The 19,518-nt window shown below is 41.8% G+C and overlaps 2 protein-coding genes across 7 annotated transcripts in view; one reads left to right on the forward strand and one right to left on the reverse strand.

Moving 5' to 3' along the window:
- Positions 1–17,243, forward strand: part of lrp1ab (low density lipoprotein receptor-related protein 1Ab) — an 80,433-nt gene extending 63,190 nt beyond the window's left edge. The window contains exons 54-90 of one of the 2 annotated variants that reach the window (XM_063463062.1): positions 99–239; positions 387–574; positions 1,527–1,710; positions 1,804–1,889; positions 1,983–2,102; positions 2,282–2,469; positions 2,616–2,821; positions 4,770–4,958; positions 5,204–5,352; positions 5,592–5,685; positions 5,852–5,968; positions 6,378–6,497; positions 6,600–6,722; positions 6,815–6,940; positions 7,038–7,154; positions 7,751–7,857; positions 7,952–8,084; positions 8,224–8,346; positions 8,456–8,578; positions 8,671–8,808; positions 8,915–9,052; positions 9,172–9,291; positions 9,397–9,644; positions 9,731–9,909; positions 9,995–10,101; positions 10,208–10,327; positions 10,427–10,603; positions 10,755–10,895; positions 10,982–11,155; positions 12,011–12,172; positions 12,279–12,450; positions 12,707–12,808; positions 12,895–12,965; positions 13,056–13,149; positions 13,279–13,317; positions 13,984–14,128; positions 15,256–17,243. In XM_063463062.1, the coding sequence (XP_063319132.1) occupies positions 99–239; positions 387–574; positions 1,527–1,710; positions 1,804–1,889; positions 1,983–2,102; positions 2,282–2,469; positions 2,616–2,821; positions 4,770–4,958; positions 5,204–5,352; positions 5,592–5,685; positions 5,852–5,968; positions 6,378–6,497; positions 6,600–6,722; positions 6,815–6,940; positions 7,038–7,154; positions 7,751–7,857; positions 7,952–8,084; positions 8,224–8,346; positions 8,456–8,578; positions 8,671–8,808; positions 8,915–9,052; positions 9,172–9,291; positions 9,397–9,644; positions 9,731–9,909; positions 9,995–10,101; positions 10,208–10,327; positions 10,427–10,603; positions 10,755–10,895; positions 10,982–11,155; positions 12,011–12,172; positions 12,279–12,450; positions 12,707–12,808; positions 12,895–12,965; positions 13,056–13,149; positions 13,279–13,317; positions 13,984–14,128; positions 15,256–15,393 (5,099 nt within the window). In that variant the 3' untranslated portion in view covers positions 15,394–17,243. The remainder of the gene's footprint in view (positions 1–98; positions 240–386; positions 575–1,526; positions 1,711–1,803; positions 1,890–1,982; positions 2,103–2,281; positions 2,470–2,615; positions 2,822–4,769; positions 4,959–5,203; positions 5,353–5,591; positions 5,686–5,851; positions 5,969–6,377; positions 6,498–6,599; positions 6,723–6,814; positions 6,941–7,037; positions 7,155–7,750; positions 7,858–7,951; positions 8,085–8,223; positions 8,347–8,455; positions 8,579–8,670; positions 8,809–8,914; positions 9,053–9,171; positions 9,292–9,396; positions 9,645–9,730; positions 9,910–9,994; positions 10,102–10,207; positions 10,328–10,426; positions 10,604–10,754; positions 10,896–10,981; positions 11,156–12,010; positions 12,173–12,278; positions 12,451–12,706; positions 12,809–12,894; positions 12,966–13,055; positions 13,150–13,278; positions 13,318–13,983; positions 14,129–15,255) is intronic. The other variant, XM_063463063.1, reaches the window with a different exon arrangement.
- A 125-nt stretch (positions 17,244–17,368) lies between these two features.
- Positions 17,369–19,518, reverse strand: part of fmnl3 (formin-like 3) — a 32,761-nt gene continuing 30,611 nt past the window's right edge. For 4 of the 5 annotated variants that reach the window (XM_063463069.1, XM_063463067.1, XM_063463068.1 and 1 more), the window contains one exon: positions 17,369–18,839. Coding sequence is in view for 1 of the 5 variants with exons in the window: in XM_063463067.1 (XP_063319137.1) it covers positions 18,775–18,839 (65 nt within the window). In the remaining 4 variants the exon portion in view is untranslated. The remainder of the gene's footprint in view (positions 18,840–19,518) is intronic. The other variant, XM_063463066.1, reaches the window with a different exon arrangement.

Genomic DNA, 19,518 nt, shown 5'->3' on the forward strand with positions numbered 1-19,518 from the left:
CCTGGAAGCTTATTTAGCCTTTTGCTTGAAAATGAATGTTGTTTTTTGCTAAACCGCCAACTGAAATTGAGATTAATAACGAATGCGTTTTGATGTAGAATATCCGCCGTGCGGTCACGATGAGTTCCGCTGCGCCAATGGCCGCTGCCTTAACCAGAAGAAGTGGGAGTGCGACGGAGAGTTTGACTGTCAGGATCGTTCCGACGAAGCCCCCAAGAACCCTCGCTGCACAGACTCTGGTATTCATTTCCTCTCTTTCGCTACATCTTTTATTTCTCTGCCAGCATAATAAGGTGTGAATCATATGTTAAATTTCTTGCTCATAAAGACGTAGCCACATCCCGCTTCACGCTCTAATATAACCTGCTATTTGTCTATGATTTCAGAGAGGACGTGCAATGACTCAGCTTTCATGTGCCATAATAAAAAATGCTTGAATGAGACACTGCTGTGCGACCGCAACGACGACTGTGGTGATGGCTCCGATGAACTCAACTGCTTTATCAACGAGTGTCTCAACAGCAAGCTGAGCGGCTGCACACAGCTCTGTGATGACCTCAAGATCGGCTTCAAGGTAACTAATTCATTGTTTTATGTCAAAAACAAATATCATGACTAATGAAATTATTGCACAGGCTTCATTGGGCCAAAAAGTTTTACTAAAATTCATGGAGTTAACACAGAAAAACAATGTATATGCCAGTAATGATGAGTCAACGAGGAGCTGATTCTAAAAGGTTGGGATCCACTCACTTCAGGCATGCAGTTATGCAAGACGAAAACATGTTTTGCCTCATCCTTGAAAGTAGGAGGCCAGTCCTGGAACAGGTTGAACTCTGCGTGAACTCCTGTGTCTGTGGTGGCGAGGTTGTGGTCGGAGCTTAATTTGAAAATGATAAGATTTTGTTCACCTCAAGAATCCATTTTGCTCTGGTCGGGATTTCAGAAGTATTGCAAACTGACTAATTATGATTGCACAAAACGTAATTGTATATATTGAAACTTTGCCATCGGAGACTTTTCCACAAATGTGGCTTCCTCTGTGTGTATTCTGGATTGGTAGACTGCAAATTCCCACATGATGGCAGAGCAGAATTTGTGTGTGTGTTCTTTCGAAACATAGATGTGTTTATTGGAAGTGACAGTTAAAACGATTCCGACTAGTAATGAATACGTGTTCTAACCGTTCCTTATGCTGCGATGATGTTCATGCCATATTTATTTTAAACACATATTAGATGTCAGCTTATCCTTTACCCGCGTACTGTGTTGGAAGACGACTTTGCAAATGAGATTTGCAGCTATTTACGCAGCACTTTTGACAGCAGTAGCTGGATTTCGTTTTCAGAAAGTGAGCAGAAATAAAGCTTTTGGTGAAAGGTAAAGAGCACATGTCTGTGGCCGATTGAGAGCTGATTGAGACACAGTGGCACGCCTTTGTAACCGGTCCAGGCTAAATGTGAGAAGCGGCCAGATCCGTCGGCTGTGAGATTTTGACACATCTCCTGTGCTTTTGGCACCTTCAGTGCAGGTGTCATCCTGGTTTCCAGCTGAAGCGTGATGGGAAGACATGTGTGGATGTAGATGAGTGCACAACCACCTACCCCTGTTCCCAACGCTGTATCAACACACACGGCAGCTTCCACTGTCTCTGCGTCGACGGCTTTGAGCTCAGCCCCAATGACCCCACTGTTTGCAAGTCCACATCGGGTAAGGCACACATACGTGAGTTTCAGTGCGTCTTCACACCAAATGCACTCCTAAAGCAGTAAAGTATGTTTTCTATGTGATATATGCGTGTAGATGAAGAGCCCTACTTGATCTTTGCCAATCGGTACTACCTGAGAAAACTGAATCTGGATGGTACCAACTACACTCTTATAAAGCAGGTAAGACACATAGATGACAGTTTAAAGAAACATTCAGTGTTTTTCTTCTCTAGATTCGTTTTTAATATTGCTCCTTCCTTTTTTCCCCCTCAGGGTCTTAATAATGCAGTAGCACTGGACTTCCACTATGCAGAGCAGATGATCTACTGGACGGATGTGACCACTCAGGGCAGCATGATTCGACGCATGCATATGAACGGCAGCAACATGGAAGTGAGTGAGAACATCTGAAATCCTTTCGTTTTGATTTGATAGTCGAGCAATATTTATTGTGGAATGCTGGATTATTGATGCAGCGAACTCGTGATGAATCGCGTTCACTTCTTTGTGAGTCTCTGATTGGGAACTACATCATCATCATCATCTTACTTATTGATTGATAAACCTGGCAGGTTTTGCACCGAACCTCTCTGAGTAATCCTGATGGCTTGGCGGTAGACTGGGTCGGTGGAAACTTGTACTGGTGCGACAAAGGCCGAGACACCATTGAGGTGTCAAAACTTAATGGGGCTTACCGAACGGTGCTGGTCAACAGTGGCCTGAGGGAACCTCGTGCAGTGGCTTTGGATGTACGCTATGGGTGAGAAGTTACACTGCAGATCATCACCAGCTACACTCACTGTTTATATAACTTAAATGTATAATTTCCTAATTATTTTTCATCTTAATTTGATTTAGATTTGAATGTACAACTGTAATTTCAAGATTGTCTTTCTCCAATCTTAGTTATCTTTACTGGTCTGACTGGGGTGACAACCCTCATGTTGGGAGAATTGGGATGGATGGCACTAATAGAAGTGTCATCATAGAGGATAAGATCACCTGGCCCAATGGATTAACCCTAGACTTCATCAATGACCGTATATACTGGGCTGATGCCAGGGAAGACTACATTGAGTTTGCCAGCCTGGATGGCAAGAACAGACACACAGGTAAACAGAACAGTAAACACATTCACTTTTTTTAAACTTTTTGCCTGGTGGTGCCATATCTTCTAAAGTTATGAGATTTCAATTGTTTGTTTTTGATTGTTGTATTTGTCTGAAGAAACACCGGCTGTGCATTATCACACAGTCTGAACCCACTCGTCATTTCTTTGTATTTTGCTTCTTGTAATTTTTCAAAGTTGTCTTGAAAGTAAATATACAAACTCAAGTTTTGCCTTATGCACTATGTTTCCAGGCGTGTTTGCATGTTTCAATAAATCACAGCACTTATTTCCCATTTTCCCTCAAAAAAATAAAGAAATACGGGGTGGTTCAAGACTTTTGGAAAGTACAGCATGTGAGATTCAAAATACTCTCATCTTTAGTAACTTTTTTTTTTGTTCAAAGACTAATTATGTAAAACCTCTCAGTAAAAGGCAGCAGCGTGCTATTAAGTGTCACAGTTTCTGTCCATGAATTGATTTAATCTTTTAAATAAATGTGTCAGGGAGCTGAGGAGCTTTAAGTGGTTTATAGCTTACTCATTTAACAGGATAAACTGTTTATGACAAGACCATAGTGGTGATTAAAGAGGGGTTAGGTTTTCCTGTGAGTAAATTTTGCAGGTTCACATGGTGTTGAAATCGGAGTGACTTTCTTCCGTATACACACACACACACACACACACACACACACACACACACACACACACACACACACACACACACACACACACACACACACACGTTTGAGAGCAGGCAGGTTACATGGCTGTCTGCTATTCTGGAGTCCTGCAGCTCAAGCCCAGAAGACACAAACTGTGAATAGGACAGATTGTTCTGGTAGGAGAGGCCTCTGAGCATGTGTGATATCTGCATAGTGCTCAGTTGTTTAGTACATGTACTACAATAGCTGGAATTGTTAAACGGCTTAGCATGCAGGAATTCTGGAGTGCATTGGTCATCTGCATTGATACTTCCCACATTTTATAAGTTGTGCTCAAAACCTATAGATAGCATAGGGATAGAATCCTTTTTTCTTTGTTTAGGCATATACATTAAATTATGGGATAGTATACAACTTACAGAATAGACTTCCAGCAGAGTGTTGTGCTTCATGAGCATTTTTGATCTATCAAGATGAATTGAAGCTTTTTGGCATTGAGAATTCATCATAAAATGTCATTGACTTCTTTCGGCTCAGTGCTCTAGATTTAATGCATCCTATAAATTATTATTCACCCATCCCTGGATACACATATGCCATAAAACACCAGTGTGCCTCTGTGTGTCTTTGTGCAACAAGACTTGGCCTGTTTGAATTAAGATAAGGATGGACCAAAGGGCAATTAATGTTAATCTCACCAATAGCTCAGCTCAACTTGATGCTATAAAAACCGCTATTACATCACAATGTCAGTCGTTTAAGGTGCATTATTCTTTAAAGTCAGCGCTGAAGCTACGGTCTCTTGTTGTCGAGGTATTTTGAACTTGTGCCACACACACAGCATTTGCAAATTTGTCAGTATGTGATGCATTGCTGCGGTGTGCTTCCATAACACACAAACACTGAGAGTGAGCATAAAACATATTATACAAGAGCAGGAAAAGTGGTTAATAGTGTAAAACCTAATGAGGTGTAGAACCTATTATATAACACAGAGATATGGTGCATGTCTGCGCCCCACCCTGCCTCAGTTTGCCATTAACAGTGCAGGATTTTATCAAAGGTTTCTCTTTGCAACACAGCAAGAGCTTCAAATTCTGAATATGTTGACATATTCACATGTATATTTGAGATACATAACATTCACATATTTATTTGTTAACTGTATTATATGTTGTTTTAAGGCATTTCCTCCAATCAGCCTACTGAAGGCTGCAGTAGGAAACATCCAGAATGATTTGTCTTCAAATATAGAGTGCGATTTGTTTATTCTTGTGTATCCTCACAGTTCTCAGCCAAGACATCCCTCACATATTTGCCATGACACTGTTTGAAGAATACATCTACTGGACCGACTGGGAAACAAAGTCCATCAACAGAGCTCATAAGACTCTGGGTACCAACAAGACGACCCTGATCAGCACCCTGCACCGACCCATGGACGTCCACATTTACCATCCTTACCGCCAACCTCCGGGTAGGAGGAGTAAATGTGGTCTTTTGAACAAGTTTACAGTCTTAGTGCGCAAACTGTTGGTATTTACTGCTGTTAAATAACATTTCAGTATTGATTTAGTTTCTGTCTGTGGTGTAATAACTTATTTTCAGTATATTCAAATATATTCCCTACATTAATTCAGATCTAAAACCTAAGGGTTGGGGGTGGGAAAAAAAAAAAGTGAACCATGTGGTGAAAACATTTTCCCTCTTTATCTTTTCCAGTGCTCAACCACCCGTGCCAGATAAACAACGGTGGCTGCAGTAATCTCTGCCTCCTTTCTCCTGGTGGAGGTTACAAGTGTGCCTGTCCCACCAACTTCTATCTGGCAAACGATCAGCGCACTTGCATGTCCAACTGCACAGCCAGCCAGGTAATGATGTAAACATCATTAATGGAAAAATGGCCCATTGATAAGTGGCTTTTCATATCTCAGTTCCCCGCTGTGGCCTATTTGATAAACTACTCATGCCTGGTCATTGCTTATTGACAGTTGGCTGGCTGCCCGGTGATACAATACCTAGCTTACGCTTTTGTCAACGACAAATGAGCCAGTGAAGCCCTGATATAATGCCCTATCATCACTTTGATTCACGTCTCTTCCTGTTGCAGTTTGTGTGCAAGAATGACAAATGCATTCCTTTCTGGTGGAAATGTGACACAGAAGATGACTGTGGAGATCGTTCAGATGAGCCAGACAACTGCCGTAAGTGTTTGAAGAAGATAATTAGGACGTGATGGCGTATGACAGTCATCTAGCATGCTTTATGCATGCTATACCTTTTGATCTTACCTCAGCCCACAATTCAACAGTGAAATGTTTGTCGGTATGATCTTGAAACACCGTGTGACTACTTCTTCTTCCACGACAGCCGAATTCAATTGCAGGCCAGGGCAGTTTCAGTGTGGTACAGGCATCTGCACCAACCCTGCATACATCTGTGATGGAGACAACGACTGCCAGGACAATTCAGATGAGGCCAACTGTGGTATGTGTCTGTTTTTTGTAATATATGTTCATTTATGTACAAAAATTGTCAGTTTTATTTGAAATTTTCACAAGAAGTCCCAGTATAATACAGAACAGGGACTGACAGGAAAAACAAGAAATTTTGATAAATAGATAACGTGGAGCAGCAGGAGTCTAAAACTCTGACAAAATCAACATTGACAAAAGGAGAGAACAAGAGAAAGTCTGGAACATGAGGGAGTTGAGATGATGCGATGATTTGACAAAGACTCACACTTTATACACACGAGGCACATGTGAACTCAGTCAAAAATAAAGAAAGCTACATGAGGAACTAACCTTCAGAATTTAACAGCAAATAAATTGGAAAAAATTACTTTAATGTTATTTGCTCATTCATTTTTAATCTCTTTCTTATCTCACCGCAGACATTCATGTTTGCCTGCCCAGCCAGTTCAAATGTTCCCACCCCAGCCGCTGCATTCCAGGCATCTTCCGCTGTAACGGCCAGGTCAACTGTGGAGAAGGCGAGGATGAGAAGGACTGCCGTGAGTATACCTACTTTTTCAGGGTTTTTTTTCCCCTTTTTCTCTCTCTTTTTGTCCACACTTAATGCAAACCTGTTATTCCCCCCCATCTCCACCCCATAGCTGAAGTCACATGTGCGCCCACCCAGTTCCAGTGTGCCATCACCAAACGCTGCATACCTCGTGTCTGGGTGTGCGACCGTGACAATGATTGTGTGGACGGATCAGATGAGCCCGCCAACTGCAGTAGGACTCGCAGTTTACTCTGCATGTTGTTTATTCTGAGTCATCCTAATTAGCTTTAAGTGTAACTGCCCCCCATATGTTTCCCTTTGCAGCCCAGATGACCTGTGGTGTGGACGAGTTCCGATGCAAAGACTCCGGCCGCTGCATTCCTGCTCGCTGGAAGTGTGACGGCGAGGATGACTGCGGCGATGCATCAGACGAACCGAAAGAGGAGTGTGGTAAATATTGTGTTTTCTTTTTTAAGTAAAAATTCTCTCTCTATTTTTTTCTCTGTTTTTGATTTCATTGGCAATAATAATTTTGTGTCTTGGACAGCTGAGAGGACGTGTGAGCCATACCAGTTCAGATGTAAGAACAACCGCTGTGTGCCAGGCCGCTGGCAGTGTGACTATGACAATGACTGCGGGGACAACTCTGATGAAGACAACTGCAGTAAGTATCACTTTGAGCTTGGAAACAATCCCTCCATATGTCATTTTACCTTGTCCACTGTCATTTACACTCATGCCCGTGTCTTTTTCACTGGTAACAGTCACTTTGCACCTTTTTAACTCTTAACTGCTACAGCGTTTGTTTGGTGCTAATTCATTGCCCATTTCTCATCTGATTATTTGTTTCATTTCATACTGTCCTGTTGGCATGAGCCAGAGGTAAGTTACTTCATCTCCATAAGAGAACCACTCCCATTTTGAGCACCTCTCTGTGTCTGTTATTAAATAGTGTCTTCATTCACTGTCCCTCTGACCTGTGAGAGTCTGCAAGCTGAGCTCTGTACAGACTTCATCATCAGTGCGAATTGGCTATCGCAGCAAATATAACCACAGAAAAACAACAGTTATAAAACCAGTTATATTGACAATAAATTGTAATAAAACAGCTCCTTTCACTCTCTCACATTACCTGCAGTGTCTATAGTCATCCCCATGTAATTGTTACACTCTTTGTCTTGTGCTGAAGGGTAAAACGGCCATAGCTCACCGCAACTGTGCTCATGTTGTCAGTGACACAAGCCTTGTGTTCTTCTGTAGTGCCTCGACAGTGTTCAGAAAGCGAGTTTGCCTGCACCAACGGCCGTTGCATTGCTGGGAGGTGGAAGTGCGATGGAGACCATGACTGTGCGGACGGATCTGATGAGGTTGGATCTGTTGAAATTGTTTGGAAAAGAAAAAAAATCCTTTTTGCACTTCCTGTTATGTCTGTGTTTATGATGGACTATGATGTTTCTTTAGCATGGCTGTGATCTGAAGTGTGACCACGACCAGTTCACATGTAAGAATGGACACTGTATTCCGATCCGCTGGCGGTGTGATGCTGATCCTGACTGCATGGATGGCAGCGATGAGGAAAACTGTGGCAGTGCTGGTAAGCATATTTCTGTGGGTGTGTCATTTTTAAGAGAAAAGTAGATCCCAGATGCCTTAAAGCTGACTCCCAACAAATGAGCTTGTATCAGGTTTTACACGAGCACACACCGGTAGTAAAAATCAGTTTCTTCCTGCAGCTGGCCGTCACTGCCCTCTGGATGAGTTCCAGTGTAACAACACTCTGTGCAAGCCCCTCGCCTGGAAGTGTGATGGAGAGGATGACTGTGGGGACAACTCTGATGAGAAACCCGAAGAATGCAGTGAGTCTTGCCGTCTTGCTGATCACAATCATGTTGAATTCCTATTGCATTTTTTTTCTTCTCACCTATTTTTCTTTCCTCTTCCCTTCTCTTTCCGTTCAACTCTTAGGGAAGTTCCAGTGTCCGCCGACAAGAGCGTTCCGCTGCCAAAATGACCGTGTGTGTCTGCAAGTGTCAAGGAGGTGCGACGGCGTTAATAATTGTGGAGACAACAGCGATGAACTGAACTGCCGTAAGTTAGGAAGTTGTTCTGGTTATAAAATCTCCTACTTACTCATCTTTGACTGAGGAGATGCTGACTTATGTCTGCATTTTTGTCAACAGTGGCTCCTCCATCTGTTCCCACGTGTGAGAAAGACGAGTTCTTGTGCTCCAATGGCAGATGCATCAGCTCCAATCTGCGCTGTAACTTCTTTAATGATTGCGAAGACTATGGCTCTGATGAGATCAACTGCAAAACGGGTAGATCTTCACTCACTTCTGCATAACTGACCATGGACCTAAGGTCTGAAATGTTTACCCTTTAAATCCACAGGCTTATCTTTCACTTGTGTTTTTTGTCCTTTAGACACAAAGCTAAACGACTGTCGGAGTAACACAACTCAGTGTGGTGATGGAGATGAGGCCCACTGTGTCACCAATGGCACAGACTCCTTCTGCTCCTGCAAACCAGGCTTCCAAAAGATAGGACACCACACCTGTGGAGGTACACACGCAGAAAGTGCATCATGACAGCTGTTAACCCTCAATGTAGAGGGTAAGAGCTGGGCAATATTTTTAAATTTCATGTGACTTTCTTTTTCTTTTGGGTCTCATATTTTTAAGATAAGAACGAGTGTCTGCAGTTTGGAGTCTGTTCCCACATCTGCAATAACACCAAAGGCTCCTACAAATGCAGCTGCCACAAGTACTTCACCAGGATAAATGACACCTGCAAGGCTGACAGTAAATGCGCTGCTTATTTTATTAATTTTTTTCCCTCAAGTCTTGTAATAATTGTTCACTTCAAGGTGAGCGTCACTGCAACGTTTTCTCTCTCTTTCCTTCCAGACATGAACAGCAGTCGGCAGATTCTATACATCGCTGACGACAATGAAATCCGAAGCCTTGACCCCGGCATGCCCAACTGGCGCTATGAGCAGACCTTCCAGGGTGATGCCAGTGTGCGCATTGATGCGATGGACCTGCACGTCAAGACCAACCGCATCTTCTGGACCAACTGGCACACGGGGCGCATCTCCTCCTACGAGCTTCCAGGATCATCCTCATCGTCATCTTCTAGCATCAACAACCTGCAGGTAATGCTGGTCAAATAATGCAAAATCTCTAGAGCACCAATATACATGCCATCACTCAAACACCTCAACTTTGTGCTTTTATCCAGATCAAAGACCTGAAGATGCCCCGTGGTATTGCTGTGGACTGGGTGGCTGGTAACCTGTACTGGACTGACTCAGGCCGAGATGTTATTGAAGTGGCTCAGTTGTCAGGCCAGCATTCCAAGACCCTCATCTACGGCATGATAGACGAGCCTTATGCCATTGTAGTGAATCCACAGAGAGGGTAAATGGATCATTCTTTTAAAGATTTTTTTTTCTGTTGTCTTATATTTTGCACATATGTGTTCTGACTCTGGATTTTTTATTAGTACCATGTACTGGGCAGACTGGGGCAACCACCCTAAAATTGAGACGGCCGCCATGGACGGCACTCTAAGACAAACACTCGTCCAGGAGAACATCCAGTGGCCGACAGGTAAGTACTGCGTCGAGACTGAATTTATTTGAATCCAGATACACATAATTATTTCATCCACATAGTGCAACATTCTCATTAAGGCTCTCTAATTGTGCCTCTGCAGGCTTAGCTGTGGACTACTTCAATGAGCGTCTTTACTGGGCAGATGCTAAACTATCAGTCATCGGCAGTGTTCGTCTGGATGGCTCTGACCCTGTCGTTGCTGTCTCCGGGATCAAAAACAGTTGAGTTTATTCTGCAACTTTCCAGACTACATGCAAGTTTGCCAATGTGACATTAACACTTGCCCGCCCATATGTATTTTGCCTTTTTTCCCCTCTAGATTTGCTCCATCCATTCAGCATAGATATCTTTGAGGACTACATTTATGGGGTCACATATATTAACAACTTTGTCTTCCGGGTCAACAAGTTTGGTAAAGGCCCTATGGAGAATCTCACTACAGGCATCAACCATGCTACAGACATAGTCCTGTATCACCGTTACAAGCAGCCGGAGAGTGAGTATCAAACATATTGCTGGTTGATTTGGCCGAGGATTTTTCTTCACACATAGTCTGCTTCAGTCTTAATTTAAAATGGACACCACACACCTTGTTTTGATGCACGCTTTTTGGATTTTCTCACTGGTCATGTTTCTCTCTGCACCAGTGACTAACCCGTGTGACAGAAAGAAGTGTGAGTGGCTGTGTCTCCTCAGCCCCAGTGGGCCGGTGTGCACCTGCCCTAACAACTACGTTGCAGACAACGGCACATGTGCGGAGAGACCAAACCCCACCCAGTCACCGTTCTGTATGTACACTACATAAACAAGTGGCTTCCCTTCTAGCAAGGTTAACATGTGCACACTAAATTCAAAGTGCCGTGTCCTTTGACAGCCCCGCCCTCAGTTCCGTGCGATATCCAGTGTCAGAACGGTGGGAGCTGCTTCTTCAACGACCGTCAGGTGGCAAAGTGTCGCTGCCAGCCCAGCTACATAGGCGAGAGATGTGAAATCAATCAATGCAGGGACTACTGTAAGAACGGAGGCACCTGCACTGCTTCTCATGCCGGTAAGAGATTCAATTCAAGGTTTATCATACGGCACCAAGGCACAACAATGGTCGCCTCAAGGCATTTTTATACTGTATGGTAAAGACGCCACAGTATAAGGCAATGATGGCTCCGGAGATAGTAATGTTGGTCTGTCTGATTTGTGTTATTCAGGACAAAGTATCTCAACAGGTTTTGCACGAAATAACATCAACATTTACATTTCTCATACCCAGAGGAGAAACTCTCCTTTGGAAATCCAGAGCCGTTTTTTCTTCTTCTTGTGCCACAGTGAATTTGGCCAAACTATTGAAGTGCTTGCCATAAAGTTTCTTCTAGACCTTAATAACACAATCCTTTGACATTATCCTTCTTCAGGCTAAAAAAAAAAAATTCAGTTGATCCAGTGCTTTGGCTGACGATCATCAGCCTGAGCTGTACCCTGAGTTTACTGCTGATTAGCAAATGTTACTGTGCTAATCAGGTTGAATTTGACGTGCCAAGGCTTTTGATCACAGGAAAGAAGCTTTTTTTTCACCCCTATTCCAAGAATTGTTTAAATCATTAAAAAAAAATCCACTCTTTTGATGTCTGTGAGAGTATTCTTGAGTACTCATTAGTGATAGCAATTACAGGCTGCAGCAGAAGGCATGAAGCAGGGGAATTCCACATATTTCCAAACCTTCGTCTCACTGGCACTTCATTTGATCTATCATGTGTGCAAACCAGTGGAATTTCTAGTTTAAGAAACCTGAGGAGGAACTGAGTCAGCAGTTTTGGTTGTGTGTTTGTCAAATGTTAAATGAAATGTAGTACTTAAAATTTCAGTTTTATTCAACATTTATATCTTTATATATTTTAATTGTGTATTCTAGGGTTGCCAACTTGCAGATGTCCTAAAGGCTTCACAGGGCCAAACTGCAATCGCCACACTTGTCAGGACAACTGCTTGAATGGAGGCACGTGCTTGGTCAGTAGGGGCAACCAGCCAACCTGCAGTTGCCTGCCAGAGTACCTGGGAGACCAGTGTCAGTACAGTAAGTAAAAGCACCTGAGGATGTTTCTGTTTTTTTAATAGATTGCTAAGCAAGGTATTTTGCATCAACAATATGTGACCCTCTTCTCTTTCTTTGCTGTCTTAAGGTAAATGTGAAGGCTTCTGCGAGAATGGTGGAACCTGCTTACAGACCTCCAACGGCACCAAACTTTGTCTGTGCCCCACCAAGTACATTGGGCGCCAGTGTGAGCTGGACAAATGTCAATTCTGCGGAACGGGCAAATGTTTGACTTCAGCCTCAGGGGAGGTTTCCTGCAGGTGAGTATCGTGTGGGACGTGGTTACATCGATTAGACTTGGATTTGTAAATATTTGCTGGCTTTTATTTTGAACTGCCAGAATATTCTTCACCCAAGGTCACCCAGCAATCTGTGGATTTTGTGCTTCCTAACAGTGCACAGCATGGAATATATCATTCTGAAATCGTGGGAATCATTATTATTATTATTGTTATTATTATTATTATTCTGCTGCATTAGGATCTGCTTTAATATTTTTTTCCTGTATGTTTGAAGCTGTCCAAATGGTCAGATCCAACCCAGCTGCTATACCTGTTCAAACTACTGCGCACATGGACAGTGTTCAGTAGACAATCGCACACTGCTGCCACAGTGCACGTAAGATCCTAGTAGACATTAACAGGCATATATATACTTAATAATATTTTATTGTTTTAATATCCACTGTGTACCTCTGTACCCAGGTGTGCTGTTGGTTGGAGGGGATACAGATGTGATATTACAGCGCCTATAGAGTCTCATACTTCTAGTGGTAGTAAGTCAGCCACTCCCTGACAAAATCAAAGTTTGTTCATAGAACGTGCACTTTGGTCCTATTTGCTTATCATTATTTGTTCACTCATAGGTACTGCGTCAATCATCGTCCCAGTGCTGCTGCTGCTGTTGCTGGCACTGCTGGTAGTTGGTGCCATCTTGTGGTACAAGCGGAGAATGCGTGGGTGAGTACTAGTTCGGGACGTTTTTTTCATCTTTAAAAAATTCAAACTCCATTTGTCATCTGGTCCTCACCGTTCTGGTCTTTCTTTCTCTCTTACCTTTTGATAACCATCTATTTCCCTGTCTCCCAGGTCTCTATGCCCGGGCAAATCTCGTTCTCAGTGCTCGCGGTAACTTGATAGGGTTACATAATTCACCTGTTGACCCCCAATTCCACTCCTTTCCCTAAAATATAGTCAGACTGCCTTTGCTATGCTTTTTGTCTGTCCTTTTGTCCATTCTGTCGTTCAGTGCCGAAATCTTTCCATTGTCCTTGCTTGCCATCTTCTGTTTGGCTTCCATGGGGTTTCCCACCCAACAACACAGGGGGCCTACTCACTCTGGAATAGCTCTGGTGATGCACGAATAGTTGAACTTTTGACGTCCTCCCAATGTCCTCCATGCCTTTCCCTGTTTACATTTGTAAATATTAGGCTCAGGCAATGTGCTTGCAGAGTAAAATGTATAACTGTGCATCTATGAAAAATGTTTATATGCTTGCAAACAGCCGAATATTTGCAATCTAATCCAGCATTCTCCGTGATGGACATGCTGCAGTATATTCGATAGGTTTGATCAAATGGCCTTTTGACACAAAAGCTCATTTGAAAACCTTTGATATATGTTGTCTTGTTCTTGTCAGTTGTACATAGCCAGTGTTGAGTGAGTTTATGATATGGGTTTATGATAAGACACCTTTTAGTCACTCTAGCTTTCTTCTGAGGTTAGCACATCATTTCTTTTAAACAAGGGTCTGAATCTGCTTCTAAGATAATTGTTGATCTGTTTCTCTGCAGTGCCAAGGGCTTCCAGCACCACCGAATGACTAACGGGGCCATGAATGTTGAGATTGGAAACCCTGCCTATAAGATCTATGAAGGAGATCCTGATGATGATGCTGGGGAACTTCTGGACTCCGACTTTGCTTTAGACCCAGACAAGGTAACAAAGCTTAAAAAAGCCCTTCCGTTTCATTAAAAAATATCCACAAATACCTGGTAGTGGCTAACCATGCAGATATTTCCACATTTATGAGTCCTTTGTGAGTTTTTTTTTTTTTTAATGAATTGGTTTTGGTTGTGGAGTCATCATAGACAGTAAATAGACCCTTCTATGTGATCTAAAGAACACTGGATGAAAGTAGCTGGGTTTCTCAATATATTCCTGTCCTTTGGAAGTCTAGTGAAAAACAGTTTTCTGTCTTGACTGATCTGTAATCACTTTTCTACATTTATATCCAGTTTTTTTGCCACCAAGATAGCCACAGTCCAAATGCAAAAGCTTTAAAGCAAGATTTAGGAAACCAGTGGGTGTCGTTATGGTATTTACTTCTGGCATCTGTAATGAATCTTGGAATGAATATTGTTAGAATTATGTGAATCATATACTTTAGTTCTGATGAGTGGCTCCATAGTCTCATGGTTTACACATTGTGGCTCGAGTGGTAGAGTGGTTTGTATACAGATCAATGCTTGGGCAAGATACTGAACCCTGAGTTACCTCTGTGTGTGTATGTGACTGTGTGTGTGAATGTATTCAGCAGATAAAAGCACAGTATGAAGGCACTATATAAATACCATTTCTTTTACATTCACCTAAGAAGTGAAAAAATCTCCAGTTTAATCCCAGCTGGAGACAAAAATCCCTTGGGGGTATCAGGAAGGGAAATCTGTTGTGAATAAGGGGAGCAGCTGAATGAAGCTTTTATGTTGGAGCCCTCATGGTCGCTATATTCAAACACTTTTCACCACAATCATAAAGCATCAAATGAGGAATCCATAAAGTCCTGAGTGCTTAAAAAGAAGTTGCAAGTTCTTCATTGGAAATACACCTACTGGTTTGTTGGGGGCAGATGATTAGTGCCCAGACTTTCAGAAACAAATAACCAAACACAGAAAACATAACAAACCACAACTATCTGCCAGGGTTTCAGCACTGATCTGGGAAACATTTTGTTATTTATGCGAGCTGAGCCTATTTGAATAAGCAAAATACTGCTTCTTTCACAATATACCAAATCTTTTCATTTCTTTTGCCTGAGTCACCGAGTAATTTTCTTCACTCCGCAGCCCACCAACTTCACGAACCCAGTGTATGCCACCCTGTACATGGGTGCCCACAACAGCCGCAACTCTCTGGCGAGCACTGATGAAAAGAAGGAGCTCCTCTCCCAGGTCGACGAGGACATGAGCGACCCCCTGGCATAGACCTCGGCATGGACTGAACTCTGCCAACCTTGCCCTGCCTCGCCCAACCTAGAGCAAGCAAGCTCTCTCATTTTATGCCTTTACCAACTGAAAAGAAAAGCAACAAAAAAAACAAACAAACATAAAAACGAGAACACTGTATAAAATGTATAAAATGAAGGACTACTTTTTTTAAGTGATTGCAGTATTATATTTTGTTCTTTGACAAAAAGGAAAACAAATCCTCTGGTGACGGAAAAGAAACCATTTTATAGACATTTTATTCAGTTCTTTTTCATTTTGCTCACTTCCTCACAACTTTCTCTCACACACACACATACACACACCTCTCTCACGCATATAGCCACTACCTCTGTGCAAATGTAAAAGATACAAATGGCAGTGGAACAATTTTAATTTTTTTATTTTTGTATAAATTGTATAGGGGAAAAGAGAAAAAAAACATTTTTGTTCCATCCTAGAAAATGTTGCCAAGTCTTCGTTGTTCATGAAAGAGAGGAGATGCGTCAGTGCTCACCACGAATGCTTCCTGGATGCTGGCTCACATTTTGTGTATATGTATGTTTGCTACTGGAGGTCTTAGAGGGAAAGGCGAGGTGATGTTTAACTGCACGTGTATGCACAAGAGACTCGGCATCTGTTCTGTTGTTGCAAAGAACTACATTCAAGTGATTGTCTTTTACCTCCTTGCACAGACTAAAGTTATATATATATATATATATATATATATATATATTATAAATATATATATTTCCATATATATGAACCTATTAACAAAGTGTCTTGAAAATATACCCAGGAATACAAACATCAGTAACAAATAGCAGTCTGTACTTTTTAATGTTTTTCTTTTGTTTTTTTAAGTCATTGTATAATTGACATACTTTGTGTCACCGATGAATGAATCATGGCAGTGTGTTAGTGTGCGCTGGATGAAGATGATTGTAATTAAGTCCACATTCCAGGATGAAAAAGTCTGGGATGAAATCCGTGGCCTTGGCTTAACCTACTGCAGGACACCCTGGACAGGAGCTGGGGCTTTGTTCTAAAACTCTTGGAGTAGAGACAAGCTTCTGTGAATTTCCGGTCATCATCTAAAAAAAAAGAACCTGCGACCAATAATTAGCTGAGAACGGTTGCGTTCAACTTTTGTTCCTCGTCTTTTGATTGTAAACATACTTTCAGGAAAGGCCAGGGAGACCGTCTGATGGTACGTACTTCTGTGGGAGATTGGATTTTTTTTTTTCTTTCCTTCACTGTATGTAATTACATGGACATGTAATTTAGGTTAATGCTCATTGTTAAGTGCATTCTCAGGAAGGAGACTGATCGGCTTCCTGATAAGCATTCCTTTCTCCATTCCTTTGCTTTGCTGCTAACCATCCGTCTCGTCAGGCTGGATTTTTAGTCTCGGAAGTGTGGCTCTATGTCTCACTGCTCACCGTATTGCTTTTAATCACCTCAGCTTGTCAGCCATACCTACCATATCACTGCATGGTGCTCACACACACACACAGACACACTTAACCAAGAGGAAACTCTGGCTTTAGTCCTCAAATGTTAACAGTATTCATCACATTTTTTCTTTAAATTCTGGGCTTTTTTTTCTTGTTTATTTGTTTTTAACATCCTGCTCTGTTAAATCGCCATGTAAGTTAGAACAATCATATTTCATTTGGAGAATTTCTTTAACTGGCAAAAACCCACGTTTGTGGTTCTGATTGTTTTATTATAATTCAATTTCTTTTTGATATAAGGAATTAAATGGATTTTTATAGTAGAAATGTACGATGGCCGTGTCTGTCATTTGGAAAGATGGAGAGGAAAAGCAGTCTACTTCATACTTCAGTACATTAGAAAATAGCCTCACTTATCATTAAAGAATTAAGAAATAAAACACAAACATGTAGAAAGCACTTGTTTGGATGTTGCTTAATCTGGAAAGGCTTCTGAATTGTAATGAAAGTCTTTGGTCTTGTTACATAAATCATCATATTTATTAAACAGGAAGTGTTGTCTTTCAGTCAACAGACAATCCCAAGAATAGCTTTTTCTTAAAAAAAAAAAAAGTATGTTTCTTTTGATTTCAATACACACAAGAATAGTGTTTTATACAATCTTGAGCCAAATTTAAGTAGTGTTAAGATGTATTGCTCCCTTTGTGCCAATGTCATGCAAGTCTCTAAAGCTGTTAGGAGGAATAATCTGTATTAAAACGGATAAGAAAAAGAAGCTTTAAATGCACTTCATCCTTCATCTGTTAATACATTTAGAGCAGGCTAACCAAACATCAAGTGTGCCTTTTAAGCAGTAGTCCACCTGGAGTCTCCTTCATGCGTCTGTCACCTCCTAACTGTCACGCACGGTGTGACAGGAAGTGTTGTCAAGGCACGTAATATTCTGTTTTTAACCACCACTTGGTCAAGGCCCAAAACTCTGGGGACTCTCGTGTCAGCTGTTCTGAACTCTAAAGCCACTGATGTACTAGAGGTAAAAAGGAACTAACCTACCTTTAAGCTTTTTTTGTGCCTTCAACTTGCATATTGTTGTCAGGATTATAAGGCTAATGTTATATTACAAGGCGGTAAAAAATACAATCTTTACCAAATGAAAGACGTAAAATAAACAAATTATGGCTGACTGACGAGAAATAACACTGTTCACACAAAAAGGCACTTCTTAAGCATAACATCAAACTTTGGAGTAATTTGGTTTGTCTAGCTTGACAAGAAGAACCAGTACAGTGATGGTCTTTGCTCCCAGATACAATCAAAATAAACAATATTAAGTCTGATTGAAAGCGTTTCGAAGACTTGGCGTAACGCTGTGAAACAGTCCACGAATGTCTGTTATGACATCGCACCTCCTCTGTTATTTGGAGGAGGCTTTTGCAGGTGTCTTTAAGGCAGACGTCCCAGCAGCAGCAGAAGAGTTGGCAGTTTATCTTGGCTGCCTCCCACTTTAAATCCTGCTATGACTGCGTAATCTTCGGATATTAATGGGTTTTAGGAATGTCCACATTAAGATCCACATGCTAGCAGGCACTTGTTAGTGAAAGCACAGTTCCTCCTCCAGTCCTCAGATGGCCTCACCTGTGCTCTGGTCATCCTCCCAAAGGTCAGTGCCGACAGAGCAGGGAAAGCCTTCTGCTCGAGGTGACAAAGGAGTAGTAGCGCGTTGTGCTTCTGTAATCATGCCTGCTCATTTAAAGTGGTTGTAAAAGGGCATCCATAAATAAATAAATTACCGGGCTAAAACAAGGGCTTTGTCCTGTCCTCCCTTTTCAGTCTTTGTGATCTGCAGCCTCAGGGTTGAGATGCGCCACTGGGACAAAGGGAAGGGTTACAATAGGGAGGGGACTATAAGTGACGAATAAGTGGTTTAGGGTCTCTTCCAACCGCTCCGGATCAACGCGTCCGCTCGCAGGAAAGGCTGGTTTCGGAGATCTGTGAGTAGGCATGGAGATGGGGGTGAGAGACAGGGGGACACACATGTTAGACGACCAAGAGGTCAATCTGGACATTTGCTTCTGTTTACATCTCAATTTCTTAAAAGAGTATTTTTAAGCAAGAAGAGCAGAGGATATACACTCAGTTCTCACTTTATTAGGTACACCTAATTTATATCAGTTGTTCCACCTCATTTCTGTAAATGAGGTTAAGCTAAAAAAAGAAAGAAAATAGGAACACCTCACTGTATAATGCAGTACATGAAAACAGCACCACAAACCACATTCCCTCTTTTTTACAATGAAGATGAAACTATGAAAAGTAGCCTTTATTGCAGGACTGTTGTTAGTCTGCATTAGTTTGAGCTCCCTAATAAACTGACAACTGAGTGTTTATTGTTATAATTTTCAAAGTAATCCAGAAAATCTGGAAACACTTGTGCAGTTAAAACTTTGGATTAAAGCTGAAAATGTCCATTAGAGCTACAAAATTAGCAAATGTGGCAGGAATGCCACATTCCCATAGCCTTGTATTTCAACTGCTAGTAGTTGTGCTTCAAAACGGAGAAATTCAAGGCTTTGAGAACGTGATTTTGGCAAATCTGTAACACTAAACAATGAGGACGTTAAAAAGTAACCACTGGGGTTACGATACAATGGTCAACAAGCTCTTGAGA

This window comes from Pelmatolapia mariae, linkage group LG20 (assembly GCF_036321145.2).
Source record: "Pelmatolapia mariae isolate MD_Pm_ZW linkage group LG20, Pm_UMD_F_2, whole genome shotgun sequence".
NCBI classification, from domain to species: Eukaryota; Metazoa; Chordata; class Actinopteri; order Cichliformes; family Cichlidae; genus Pelmatolapia; species Pelmatolapia mariae.